Genomic DNA, 14,535 nt, shown 5'->3' with positions numbered 1-14,535 from the left:
CGTTCATACTGTCACTGTCCACGAAAAGAAGCCTCAATTCTTTGTAGTTTCTGCATACTTTAAGCTCAGCAGCTGCCCTTTACATTCTGTGAAAACTTCACAATGACTGCACCAGAAGAAAAGCTCCGAAATTGCTAAATATCTTAACATTAACGTACATTTATAGTAAAGTTTTGCCCTCTTCTGTAAAGTTAACCTTTAAGACATTTGCTTTTCCTGGGACAGTGACTATACGCAAAAGTTGGATCTCCCCCAGTCAAATGTTTTCCAAGGCCTAAAAGGGTGGGGGGTGGGTTAACACGTCCTCTACAGAGAACATACTTCTACATACTTTTACTCTTTATTCGATGAACTTAACATACTAAAAATGGCAAATTTACAGCATTTAATTTCATCTCCAATATGTAAACTCAGCAAACAGAAAATTGTGATGTTCAAGTTTATTCGTTGTAGAGGACGTTGACTAATTTTCATTCAGAAAATTAGTTAAACATTTTATTAAACGGGTGTTCAAACTTGTATGACCGCATATATAGCACTGTATACTGAAATCTAACAAACCAGGTCAGATGAAATGCTACTGGTTTTAAGCAGTTCAAATTTAATACTTTTTTGTCCCCCCAGTCGCTACAGAAACCCAGGTAAAAAAAAAAATTCCCACTGTCAAAATACAGCAGCAGCAGTTGCCAGTAAAAAAAAAAAAAAAAAAAAAAAAAAAATGCAAAAAGGACCCAGAGAGACAGAGGTAGGGATGGGTTGATGAAGGAAAGAAGAGATGGAAGGAGAGATATAAAGAAATATATTTCTGTATAAGAGGAGTGAGTCCAAAGAAACTTTCTTCCTTGGACAGAGCAGAGTTACATCCTGGGCACGTGTTGACGCTTTAATTCAATGGGGAGACAAAGAGAATAAAAAAGAAAATGAGGCAAAGTTCTATCCAATCAAGAGCACTCTAAGGCAGGGGCATATTCATTAATTCATGAAGGCTCGGTCCTTCATTTGATTGACAGACAGTTAACTCCTCCTTTTCAGCATCTGGAACTGTCTGCGTGTGTTTGTGTGTGCATGTTTACGTGTGGGTTTGTGGTTAATTAGAGTCCACACACTCTTGCTGCAATAGAAATACGCATTTCTTTCCATATTTCTTCACTCTTTCATTTCGTTTTTCTTCCCATTTCAGTTCCCGACTACCTAGTAGTCATCCAAATCGAAAAACTCATCATCCTCTCCTTGGTATTCCATGCCTTGGAAATCCACTCTGTACCGCAAGATACCTGAGAGAGACAGAACACACTCAGTAAGTCAGAGAAAGCATACATGCAGTGAAGGCACTCTTTTTAATAATTCAGGGGTTACTGGCTTTACAAGCTCTTGCATATCTTCAGTGGAAGAGCTCCAAGTCATTGTTTGCATTCAGAGCTCATCCAGTTTAAATATACTTTAAAAGCATCATTTAAACTGTTCTGAGCAATAAATGGTTAAATATTTTTAAGCCCAAGAAACTACTAAAATGACCAAGGAGCATCTTCACACCTTTATCCCCATCAAGTTTGCAAAAAAAGCTATGAATATGCATGACTGTAAATATCAACCAAACACAAACCCATTCTTTTTTACCACCACACTGGTATGCTATGATTTGGCAAACTACACTACTGCTAAACAGCAAGAGATCTGACTCTGTACCAGAATGTTAACCATCAACTGGCATATCCTGATATTGTTCGCTGCTACTATACAATGTTTGTGCTGTAATTAGTGTAGATAGCTAGCAAATTAGGTCTCGTGTCACTTTTGTTATTTGAGTTGATCTGCATGGTCATTCTCAGCTATTTATAAACTAGTAACATAACATAATATAACATAACACAAAACATAACACAAGCCAGATTAACGTTTAGTAGCCAACATTCTTATATGTACTGTTCAAACATCAAAAATAGTAGCCAAGTTACAGTAAGTACTTGCATGTTCTGAAGGTTTCTGATAACCACATGCTCACCCTACAATTCACTTTTGAAGATTTGATAGAAAAATAAAATGGTGTGCACCACCAATCATTTACAGAAGCACTATGGATAGAAAAAACAGCAATTATAATAATATCATAAACAGTCGATGAGGATTTAACCAGTTTTGAGTGCATAAGGTTTTTGAACCTACTACTAAAATAAACTGCTTAAAATACCCAAGTGAGTTTTGCCCTACGCACACACAGGTGAATTCACAGGCTAGTATGCTCACCCCCAATTCCTCCAAAGCCTTTGACAAACTGTGAACCCTCCTGGCTCTTGTCTGTGACGATCTCCAGCGTGGCTCCAAATTTCTTATAGTTATTAGCAAACCACTCCAATAATGGCATACACTCGATCAGTTCATGCTCCTGCCCCGTCTGAGATACAAACAAATGTTAAATTGAAGATATGATAACATATGGAAGTAAAGAAAGCTCTATGTAATTGGCACTGTCTTTTCCTCTCTTGAAAAAGAACATGGTTCATTTCCAAGAATACAGCTCATCTTGCTTGGACATGTAATTTTATGGACCAGTGCAAACATGACCTTTAACATAGATCTGCTCTAGAACAAATGCAGACACATATACACACCTCTTTGTCTGTGAAGTGAGACTTATCCTTCTCCTGCTCAGGTGTCAAATATATGGTCTTCTCATCTGAAACAAATGTAAATAAGAGTGAGTAAAACTATCCATGAGATGAGTTTCGTGGATGTTTCATAGACAGTGTTACACAAGAATTATGTTTTGGGAAAACACAAATTAACTCAATGTTCAAGCCTCACAAATTTCTTATTTTTTTCTTCTAAACTAAATTTCCATACATGAACTCCAGCAATAAATTAGGTCAGGGTCATGAATGCAAGTAAGACACCAATGAGCAGACACCTGACAGCTGGCTGATATGGTGTTCAGGTAACTGACTCCACTTAGTCTCGAAAACACCTTGCTGTGCAAGTACTGCCATTTGCTCCATCCTCGTGCGCAATTACTCATTGTATTTATCCCTTAGTGCATGTGAATAGTTTTCTGTACACTGTAAATAGACAGCATCTCACATTAATTCCTTAAGAGTTGCACCAATACCGATACCATGGGGTACCGATACCATAAAGCAATTTCTGCAGCAGATGGAACTTAATGTGTCAGTGGTGTGGGTTGGCAAGCAGCAGTGAAATGCTCAGAACAAAATCTGTAATGCTAGTATTTCATGAAAAGGCAGAAGAAGTGGGTGATCTACCAGTTGGAACTCCTGAGCCATTAGTTTGACTCCTCGGTCACAAATACACCACTTAATGTACAAAGGGTGTAAAATATGCTAACAAGAGCCACTTGCCCCAACGGATCAGGTTTCTGTTAGTCATCACTCATCTGCCAGGTTAACGGTAGTCCAGTGTTTCATTGCAGGAGTGAATGTAAGGGAGACGTAAGGAAAGTGCTGCTGGTCTCTTGAGGCAATGAGAGCCTTTCACATCGGTTTAGTCTGCATTGCAGCCTGCTAGCCAGGCCTGCGTATCCACAAGCCCCAGCTGCCGTGCATCTCCAAAGAAAACACTTTTACCAAGCTATTACCAAAATAAAATATTAAGGAAGAACCATATGATTTTTAGGACTTATGTACTATTTAGACAGAGTTATCAGCCAATATTCAGGGAACATGTATCGGTTTTAGAATGGAAAAGGCGGTGTCAGTGCATCTCTAGTCTGTAAAAGTGAGGCTTTCTCTGCCCTAGAGTATACTTGTGGGGTATATCTTATGATGCAACTAAATGTTATTTCTTGTTTAGTGTACTTATTCTTTCAATGCACAAGGTACTCGACAAGTACTATTCTTTGATGTATGCGCAGTATTCGTACACACTGACATACTTTAGGCTTACTGTGTGGGGAAGTGAGCCCTTCTTGTTTGTTGTACCCACAAGATGAATCTCCTAGAATGCGGGTATGTGTATGCGCACTGTTGTGCGTATATACCATTTTCTGCTCCGTTTCCCTCTGCCCCATGTACTCTTAGGATGTATCTCATGGTGTCCAGGTTCTCGTAAACAATGAGGATCTCCACTGCCCCCATCTCCAGCGCCTTCAGTGTGTCCTCCACACCAAAACAGTACTTGCCCGTGTCCTGGCTTATCTCATCAAAATAGCGACCTGAGGGTCAGAGGAAGAAGCCATTAATCAAAGCAGGCAGACTATATAATGTTAACATCAATATCTGAATCAAACTGAGAACCAAAGTAAAACATTGCTGCCTTTGTCAATGCCTTTAAGCAATTTTACCAGTGATATCCTTCTCTTGCAATTTACACACAAAAGCAGTCATCACCTTAAAGCATCTCCATGCAGATACTTACATATACACATATACCCACCTATTAACTTCTTCTCTTGAATGAATTTGACATTGGAAAGGACCTCAGCTGATAGTTCAATGGCCTGGTTGAAACCATTCTCTCCACCGTAAGAGATATCCACCAGCTTCAAAACCTTTGCCTGTAACCTCTGTAACCAAACCACATGCACACACAAATCATGAAGACAAACACATGAAGATGGTCGATACTACTGTTCTAAGCTATGCAACATATTTTGTTGATTTTTATTAGAAATACATTAGCAAGTCTGAGATTATTTTACAGCTTGACATGGTCTGTGGCAAATGTGATGACTTTTGCATGTCACAATGTTTACTGGTGGTACTCTGCTTTGTCAGACACCAAAACATGTTTCTGGTGATCAACTACATTTTTGCAAATCTGATCTGCAAATACTGATTCAAAAGTGAGAGCTTTTCTAAAAGAAACACTATGGTGGCCACAGTTTGGGACAGCACCCTGTATTTGCAATAGTGTCCCTTTCAAAAATGGCAAAATGATGTACTGATTTAATTTGGGAAATGCAGCACCTTTGTCTACAAAGAATGTAGAAGACCCTATGCTCAGCTGAAAGGGCCACATGTTTGTCAGCAACAGTCACCTGGATAAGTACAGTGAGGTCAAGGGAGGGATCAAGCTGACAAGCTTTAGAGAGACCACATAGGAACATTTGGGAGTAATAAAAGGTGGATAACTTTCAAGTTCAAACATTTCATAAATTAGGGGGGCTCAGAGCCAAAGCAGATGAACAGAGGTAAATAATCAAATGACTCCTTCATAGACACACTAGATGAAGAAACCCGGACGTTCAGAGAAGGAAAATGATTTTGATTATGTGGGTGAAGGACAGAAGCACGATGACTGCTCAAGCTCCCCTTGAGGTGAGAGAACCTGCATTTTAGAGGATCTGGCTGTTTTTATAGAATCACTGCACATGCTGGGGTGAGGTTTGTAGGCCTTGGGAACAGGCAAGAGCTGCTAAGCGATTCTGGTCCACAACATGAAGCATGTGACTAAGCTAGGAGGAGGTAAAGGACACAGACATTTAACTTCTTTGCTAGGTATGATACAGCAGGATGAGTCAGAGGATTTTAGGAAGGGCTAAGTAGATTAAATAACCTGACAAAGTTCAAATGATTTATTGATCTGATAGTGAGTAAAGAGATGACCCACAGGGACAGGTTTCTATGTGTGGCAATAAAAGAGGTGGAACAAAATGAGTATAACCCTCAGGAAGAGGCTGTGGGGAATCATTATTACAAGGGAATCATTATTACAACGACAAATGTTCAGACTACAACAAGAGCAAAAGCCTAAGATGACCATCCTCCACCCATGGACAGCTAAATCAATCACAAGAGAAACTGTGAATCAAACAAGATGGTAGCCATTCAAAGATAGAAACTTGGATATCAAAAACATTTAACAATTATTAATCCAAAAAGCACCAATGGCAATGGCACTGCTTTTCATAAATGCTTTACTTTTATAAATGCTTTCGTTTCAACAAATTCACATAGATTGATTTCTATTGATTAAACATGATTACATGTTTCAAGAGATTGGCAGTTCCTAGTGAACATCATGCATCCCATGTGCATGTACATGATGATTAATCATAGCTTTTATATCTAAACATGGCTTAAGAGTGAAAGCTGTGAAACACCTTTATAAAACAAGTTAACTGCGGCTGCATTTCTTAGGTTTGTGAAGATGAAGTTCTGTCAGGAATCCTTTTTAGGTTTAACATGCTTCACAAGAGAGGCCCAAGACTGGAGTTAAACATGAAATGAGCTTGCTCATGAACCAACATGCCTGCAAAGAAGCATTTGTAGAAACTCCAAGTAAACAGAATCTCAGTGGGCATAACCAAATGATTTACACTCTTACCGGATCAAACATGTCAGACTGGCTGAGTTCCGTTTTGAAGTCTGCAGATCCAGCCAGCACCATGCCAGCCACATTGACCTTGTCATTTGACACGAAAAGCTGCACTGCTGTTTCAGCCACTTTACGCACGTAGTTATGTCTCTTCTCCATTCTCAACCTGGCAAAACGCAGCGCAGACTGCCCTCCTCGACCTGAGAGGCAGAGACAGGAGAGAATCAGCTTGGCTTTTCTGATTGACAAGGTTTTACTGATCAAAGTAAGTGGAGGAGAGAGTCACTGCAGGAAGATGACACTGCTGCCAGATCAATTACAATTTAAATCTGCAGAGCACATTATGTCTGTGTGCGTGTTGTGTGTTTCTAGTACCGTGTTTTTTGGGAAGGTCCACTGTAAATTTGTGCAGTACTTCTCTAGTGTTTCCCTGTAAGGTCCCGAATAGTGCGCCACTACCATCAATCACTATGAAGCCAAACTTACTGTCATCTGACAACAACGCCGTCAGAGCCTACAAGGGTGAAGAAAGAAACAAATGTTATGAGCAGACAGTGTGTGTAAAACAAACAATTGTGTATACTGCCAAAACACAAGGAAGCAGACTGATGGGGGTGAAAAAGTCAGGGGCCTAAAACTGTATGTAGAAGCCTCTGCTGGCCCCGAAACAGCTGAACACAGCTGGTAACAGCCATGGACAAAGGTTCTAGCTGTCTAAAGCCTAGAGATGAGCACATTACTCTTAAAGCAAAAATGGGTGTCTACTGTAAACAAGCTCCCTTACAATTTGAGTGTTCTTTCTCTGTAGATTGTTCTTTGTTAAAACAACTAAGTGAGCTTCACATCTTGGACTGCTACTGACCACATAACCTGACTGTAGTCCCACCATAGGTGTTGACTCCTGAGGGTGAACTCATTCATGAGTGTTTATAAACAGATAAGAACCATAACAGCACAGGGACAAGACGGCATGACTTTGCATGGTCATAGTTCTGTATAGCTTGAGTTTTCATTCAGAAGGCATACACCAGAAAACTGCTGGAGATAAAATGTATATTGACTCTACAACAACATGCTTATTCAATGAATCAGCTGAGTGCAGCAATTGAACAAGCTCTCAACAAATAAGTTTAAGCACAGCCATTTTCTGTGTAACAACTTGTGGTACCACTGCAATCAAACTGAACAACTACTCGTCTTATTTGTTGAACAAGATCACAGCCCCCTTTTACTGATTCTATATAATCTACACTAATCAATCACCAAGAAAATAAGCTTAACTGATTAAATGAGTCCTCTCCAATCAACAATAGCATATGTTGCTCTCAAGCAGAGCTGCAAAAACTACATCATCATCATTAATGACATTGATAAGATGGCAACAAATGTTCGATTAGTTTGACATCTGCATTTCTCATTTACATCACATGAAAGAAAGTGATGAGATGACGAGCCATATTTGTTTTCTTTTAGCAAATGACATGTTACATGAAACTAGAAATATACAGCCACATACTACTGTCCAACCTCTACAATCATGTACTTAGCAGTTGCAAAGATTATTATATATTACATAGTACAGTTTATTAGCATTTTCTACAGTTTTGTACAGTTTGAAATTTAATGAGTGTTAATTCTGTTGCCTGCAGCAATGTTAGTGATAAAATCGACAACCTGACCTACAGGAACTCTAAGTCTTCCCTTATCAATAGCTTCTGTTGTGAGAAGTAAGGACAAAGCTGACAATGACTTTGACAATGCTGCACAACCACTGTCAAGTGGAAACTTGCCTACAGATGCCCATCCATATAAACATTTCCTCTTTACATTCATGTGGTTACATGGGTAAGCAGAGTCAAGCCAGTGTATTGTGCTTAGACGACTAGTTTGCATCTCTCATTTAACCATGTTTACAAACATTCTCACAGACATGAGTAAACTTTACACTCACTCACACATCGATATGTTAATTATCTCCCTCTCCTTAACAAGCACACACCTATTGCACTACTTACCTCGGTGTGAAATTTGTTGTCACAGAGGTAGAGCGAGGTATTGATGGGTTTGAAAGGCTCAAAGTCAATGTTGACTTTCTTCTCTTTGCCCTCCTCTGTCACAATGGTTCCACAGTACACTACAAGACCATTAGGGGGCACTGCAAAAAGAAAAGGCAATCATAAGCACAATGTGACACTAACATTAGAACTGAATCGGGAAAGGGTTAAATGAGACAAAAGCTGATTACTACAATCTTTTCAACAATACCAAGCTTGACCAAGCTTAGAATAGACTCTTTTGGGCTTATAAATAAAATTGTTTGCGTTAAATGTCAGAGTTTGAGTATTGCTTTGTTTTGACCTGTATCGACATTTGAATTTACACAGACATGTACACAAAGACACATACATAATGCACATACATAACGGCTGCTAGTATTTTATCAAAAAAAAATAAAATAAAAAAATGCATCTTCCCACTGAAAGCCACCTGGTTATATTAAGGAACAAAAATTAAATGCCAATACTTTGGACTTCTACTATGTAAAATAACACCCCAGTGACCTGCAAAACATCTCAGGAAAAAAAAAAAAAATTATATATATGAGTATAGCACCCCAACTAGTGACCACCACAAACTCACTCATACACAACCCACCTTTGTTGTACAGTTTGAGTCTCTGCTGTACTGAAGTGATGGCTCCCAGCACTGACAGTCTGTTAACTCTGCTTTTGATATTGGAGGCTGTCCCAAACTCATCAGCCAGCATCTTGGCCACTCTGGAGATCTGATCCTTAGGAGGGATGATCAATGAAATCATACTGGTCCCATTACTGAATGACAAAGAGACAGACAAAGAGAAACATTTATGTCTCAGCACAGCTGCCAATCAAAAAAACAGGTTAGCCATTTATTGTTCTTAAATTTATAACACAGCCTAAAACATACAACAGACGAAGACAGGCAAAAACTGACAAAATTAAGATGTCAATTAAACCAAGGCCAACATCTCAGTAAAACCTTGCAGTAGCCATTACTTTCTTAATCAAACCTGGCCAAGAAGTTAGTCAGCCAATGCGAATCATCAAGACAAACTAGGCAGAAATATGTAAACAGTTCACAATCACTTGACCTTAATGTTTAATTAAAAGTAAACAGTTTTTAAATCAAACTGAAAATCACATATGTAGACATAAAGCTAAAACAAGCCTGTTGAAACATGTATGTGCCTTGATTCATCAAAGGAATTGCCATAACTAGCAATCAGATTAATAACACTATCTTTAATACCTATAGTAAGAATAGTGATGGTATCTAACAACTCAGCAAAAACATGAACACAAAAACATTCCAAAACCCTGTGCACCGGTTGCCATTACATGTGAGAAAAGGGGAAAACTCACCTAAACCCCTAAACCATTTTTTTTTTTTTTTTTATAGAATACTATTAACTACACTCCCCAGATTTCACCACCGTAATGTATTTAGCAGTTACATGAAAATATGTAGTGAGGCAATGGAGATCTACCCAATTTAATCTAGAAACACACTTATTTTGTCAACAGCTTTGGGCATAATCAGTTGTTGATATTCAACATCTGACAGTTACAGTGTTATTTTGGAGCTACAGGTGCTTCAGGGTGGAATAACAGAGTTTAGCTACTGTAAACGCAAAATGGATAGAAATCAACATTTGGGCTTCACGCAATGCTGGTTTGGGCCAAGTTAAATTAATCTTGCAAAACCTAATTTTTTTGCCATAACAACTATGACTACTTATACAGCTAGCTAAGCAAAACACTAATTCAGTTGCTGTAACAACAGAGGATAGATATCAAAGTCGTTGTTTGTTATTCACACAATCTGAGAATGGACAAACAGGATCATGTTGGTGCCATCACTTCCCCAGACGAGAGGGAATGCAGATCACAGAACACAGATCTGTGCCAACACACACATACAAGGTCAACTTAGGAAGAAAGGGAAATGCTGTGGGTCCATTCACACACAAGGCAGTCAGACTATGTCAATTACATGCTCAGAAAAAGGTTCAAAAGTTGTCTAACAAAAGGCCAAAAGTGACAGTCTGAAGTCTTATTCTCTTCCAAAAGCATAAAAATCAGTAATCAAATGAAATGTGTAGTATCAAATTACCGACACTCAAAGGGCAACCACACAAACAATGCCTGTCCTTGAATGAAGGACTAACCTGTTGTGACACATTGTGTCCTCAGCCATAACTACCTGTCAAGAGGTTAAGGGAGGAGGTGAAAAGATTGAAGGAAGAATGAAAGAAAGAACACACACACACACACACACACACACACACACACACACAAGGCCATGCAAGCAGTCACGCTGACATTGCATTTACACACATGGGGTGCATAATAGCGGACATGCTCAACAGTGCATGGTGCCATTATCAACCATCACAAACGACACTTGGGCATAAACACACCTTGGATCCAAATTACAACACATTACAATAAATCTCTGTAAGAGGATAAACTAAATTACACAAACAAGTAAGATCAGCAGAGCTAGCTTATGCCAAGGTTGTTTTTTTTTTGTGATGGTTGTCGTGTTGTCTTTTGTTGTCCAACCACACTGTGCTTACTTTACACTTACATTATATACTAATTTGCCTATTTAGTTTTTAAATGGCGTTTACTGTGCGTTTTGTTTGTATGGATGCTACCCGAACCAGGAGCCAAGCAGCTCATTTTGTTCCCTTTCAGAAGTACATGCTCTGGAATGGCAATAAGCGGGTCTGAATCTGTAATCCAAAACATTAACGTCTCTGTAAAACCAGAGAAGCTCATAGACACAAGAAACACCGATGTAAGAGATACTAGAGTTATTTCTCGACAGTGACAGCTCACTAACGGGATTTCCACCATCGTCAGTAAGAGAAACCATGAATGATTATACGCTAACGGCGCCGTCCTATGAGCGCACTCCTCAAGAGAAACCGTTAACGTAAAGCCCTCATTCGCCGTGGCCCTTTGTCGGTTAGTTTAAGGGGGCGGAATGGCGGAGGCAGCATTAACCTACGTCTTCCCAAACACAACTCTCGAAACACCAGAACTAATACGCTGCCTTTATGAGCTAAAAACCAGAAAAACGCAGAGCCTGGGAGTTGCAGAGTTTCGCCTCGTCTGCCGGCTTCTCTAACGTTACTCCTCCCAAGGCCCGGCTAACCAGCTAGCTAGCCACTTAGCAAGCTGGACATCCGTCGTCAGTCCGCCGGCTAAAACCCTCCAGCTAACGAGACTGAGAGGGCCTCGAATTTGTTCTGCGCCGTAAATACATCAATAAGGGGGTGAAATGTAGACATACCCTCTGGCCGCCTCCAAACTTTTGATCAGCTTCTTAATTTTCCAGATCTCCACGTTCCTGTCCGCGGCGCTGGGGTCGTCCGCCATCTTCCCTGCTGTAAGTTAACGTTAATCGCTTCGGCACCTGAAAAAACAAGAAGAGGGGAAAGGAGCACGAAAGCTCATTTTAACCCTACGTTACAAGCGCATTCAGAAGTCAAAGCTTAAAATACAGAAGGTAACGTCACATGTCCTCAAAGCTTCGCACTGGTCCCGCTGAAGCGGGCCTGAGCTCAGTGGAGTTGCTCATTCGCGTCCGTTGCTTTTTCAAACGGCGCAGTTCAAGTTAGCTTGCTAGCTCGCGGAAGAGCTTACCTGACGAACTAAAAAAGCCCAGACCGAGGGTGTTAGAACGCAGTGCAAATCTAGGCCCTTCGCTCCACCTTCTTCTTGTTTCTTCTCCTAGGGCCCTAGAGTCCATCCAACTCCCGCAAATCTACCTCGCTGGCCTCGCAAACAGCGTAAAGCCACTCATGTCCAGCCGACCTTAAAGAATCTCCATACTCCACAGCTTCTTGTTCGAATTGTCCCGTTCCGCCTTAAACGTTAACGTTAACACGCTGGCGACTGAATGCACCATTTAAGGTGGAAGGGGGAAATCTGAACAAGAAGCTGACTCCAGCCTCGTCGACCATTCCGCGCCGACTCGACTCGGGTACGTCGATGTCTGTAAAGGGGTTTAGGGGAGGGTAAACGAATTTAAAACAAGACCACCGTACCTGCCACAGAGGCTCCGCCGCTCCTCTTCGTTGTTTTCACCGGACCGCGGTGTGACGTTGCCTCCCTGCCGGTTCCGTCCCTTACCGACGGCGCGTGGTGCAAAAAGAGGGCTCACATGTGGGAGGAGGGATTATAATTTTCCTATTTTTCACTTCCTAGAAACGCTGGTAGAAACTGCGACCCAGCAGCCCCTGATTGGTACAAATTCGAGTCCGTTAAGCGCGTCAGCGGATTTACGTCAAACCCATGTGCCGCGGGAGAGCTGGGAAATGTAGTTCACTACTCTCGTCAGCCATGGTTATGATGATATAAACCAGAGAGATTCGTCATCACAGTTCTGTTTCACACCGTGGCTGAAATGTAGTCTCTCTCCCTGGTTTACCCTGCACTCGACACTTTCACCGGCTCTTCAGATGACTTTGGTAAATGTTGGTGTAAAGCGTTTTTGTTCACTTCACTTGCTCCGCTGGGAGAAATCCCCGCTGCATCATCACATCCCTTTCTGGCGGAAATGTTTCCACTTCATGTGAAAATCTAAGCTGGATAGAAGGCTGACATGTGTTGTCAATATGTATGTAGTTGTTTTGTTCACATTGTTCATATTTTGTTACTATAAACACACACACACACACACACACACACACACACACATATATATATATATATATATATATATATATATATATATATATATATATATATATATATATATATATATATATGACCTTACACAGCAAGCTTGCATTTTCAACCACTCTAATTTATCTAACTTCCAATTTATATATCAGTATGTCACAAAACAAAAACAAATCTGAAACCAAGTATGAATGAGATATTACTGTTTACATTTTTTCACATTTCATGATTTCCAAGGAAGACGGCAAATGAGAGAAATCAGAGTGAGGGGCGCATCAGTGACACAGTATTTAATGTAAATTCACTTTTCTGAATGTACACTTTTCCCATTTTTGAAAATGTAACATCTTTATTAAGTAGACATCTATGCAGTCCTCTGTCCCTTGACTGCTCTTGCCTGGAGTGTATGGTAAATTCCTGTCTAACAGTCTGTTATATTAACATTGCCAGTTCTCACTGCAGGAGTTCTGATTTTTCATGGGGCCTGTTGCCTACATACATGCTGGTGGTGCAAATGCTGTAACCTGTGCATCTGTTTTTGTGAATCGTGATCATTTTTTGTACCTCCCCTCAGGTTCTCACAGTGCATTTTTGTTTGGTTCCAGTTGCTTGCACATCACGGTGCTGCAAAATGCACTGTACCTGCCTTCAGGTGTGTTGGAAACAAGACTGTTTGGCAGGACCCTGAGGATTTGGCTGACAGCTTTTGCTCTGGTCTAGTGCGCAAGGTTCCTGGCCATTAGATCCAAAAGGATGGGGAGTTTTAAGGGTACATTTTCAGCTTGAAAGGTAGCAATCTGCCACAATCTGGTACCAAGCAACTGTTTTAGGGCCTCCAGTGAATTTTTTACAGCCAATTATTGCCTGCAGATTTATCAGACTTCACAGCCAAATGCTGAAGGCCATTATTCCCTTTCAAGATTCAGGACTGGTTTATTGTTGTATGTATACAAAATACAGGGCATTCAAAAACACAGTAAAAATTCCTTTACTGCAACAGCACAACAGTTACAGAAATTACACCAAACAGTGCAGATGACTGGCAATAATAAATAAGGTACACTGAAGAAGTCTGTATGATTCACTACTATGTAAAGAATACAATGTAGGGTAACATTAACAGTAAACTAATGAATAATACAGTTTAGCGCTGCATTTTTTATATATATATATATATATATATATTCTGTCAAAACAGTATATACACATGTAGCAATTTACTAGCTGGACTGAGCTACATGTACTAGTGCAGAAAAAGTACAAATTGCAAAATGTACAATACAAATAGGGAGATTGAGTCAAAAACAATGTAAACTGTTAAGAGCACTGATGGCCTGGGAGGAGAAGCTGTTTCTGTGGTGGATGATGCACACTGATGCTTCAGAAGAATTTACCAGAGGGAAAACAGTAGAACAGGACATGAGCTGGGTAGGAGGCATCTGAGATGATGGCCCTCACCCAGGGATGCATAAATGTGCTCTTTTTATGGGGGAGGTCAGTGCCTCTGATGGAAGCAGTTCTAACAGGTTTT

At 40.3% G+C, this 14,535-nt stretch overlaps 1 protein-coding gene across 3 annotated transcripts; it reads right to left on the bottom strand.

The window, feature by feature from the left end:
* Positions 1 to 425: 425 nt before the first annotated feature.
* etf1a (eukaryotic translation termination factor 1a) lies at positions 426 to 12,514 on the bottom strand. 3 transcript variants are annotated; one of them, XM_017703780.2, is made up of 11 exons: positions 12,368 to 12,514; positions 11,611 to 11,733; positions 8,926 to 9,101; positions 8,286 to 8,425; positions 6,646 to 6,784; positions 6,280 to 6,470; positions 4,387 to 4,516; positions 3,992 to 4,165; positions 2,610 to 2,674; positions 2,245 to 2,392; positions 426 to 1,274 (listed from the first exon to the last, which is right to left on the bottom strand). In XM_017703780.2, exons 2-11 carry the CDS (start codon positions 11,694 to 11,696, stop codon positions 1,192 to 1,194), a joined length of 1,332 nt encoding a protein of 443 aa, XP_017559269.1. In that variant the 5' UTR covers positions 11,697 to 11,733; positions 12,368 to 12,514; the 3' UTR covers positions 426 to 1,191. The 3 variants fall into 3 exon arrangements, with proteins under 3 accessions (XP_017559269.1, XP_037398918.1, XP_017559270.1); XM_037543021.1 differs by lacking the exon at positions 12,368 to 12,514 and adding an exon at positions 11,964 to 12,193; XM_017703781.2 differs by lacking the exon at positions 12,368 to 12,514 and adding an exon at positions 10,478 to 10,512.
* Between the last annotated feature and the right edge of the window lie 2,021 nt (positions 12,515 to 14,535).

Source organism: Pygocentrus nattereri, chromosome 11 (assembly GCF_015220715.1).
Source record: "Pygocentrus nattereri isolate fPygNat1 chromosome 11, fPygNat1.pri, whole genome shotgun sequence".
Lineage (NCBI taxonomy): Eukaryota > Metazoa > Chordata > Actinopteri > Characiformes > Serrasalmidae > Pygocentrus > Pygocentrus nattereri.
Note: the sequence above shows the minus strand (reverse complement) of the source record. Positions and strands in the feature narration are given on the sequence as shown.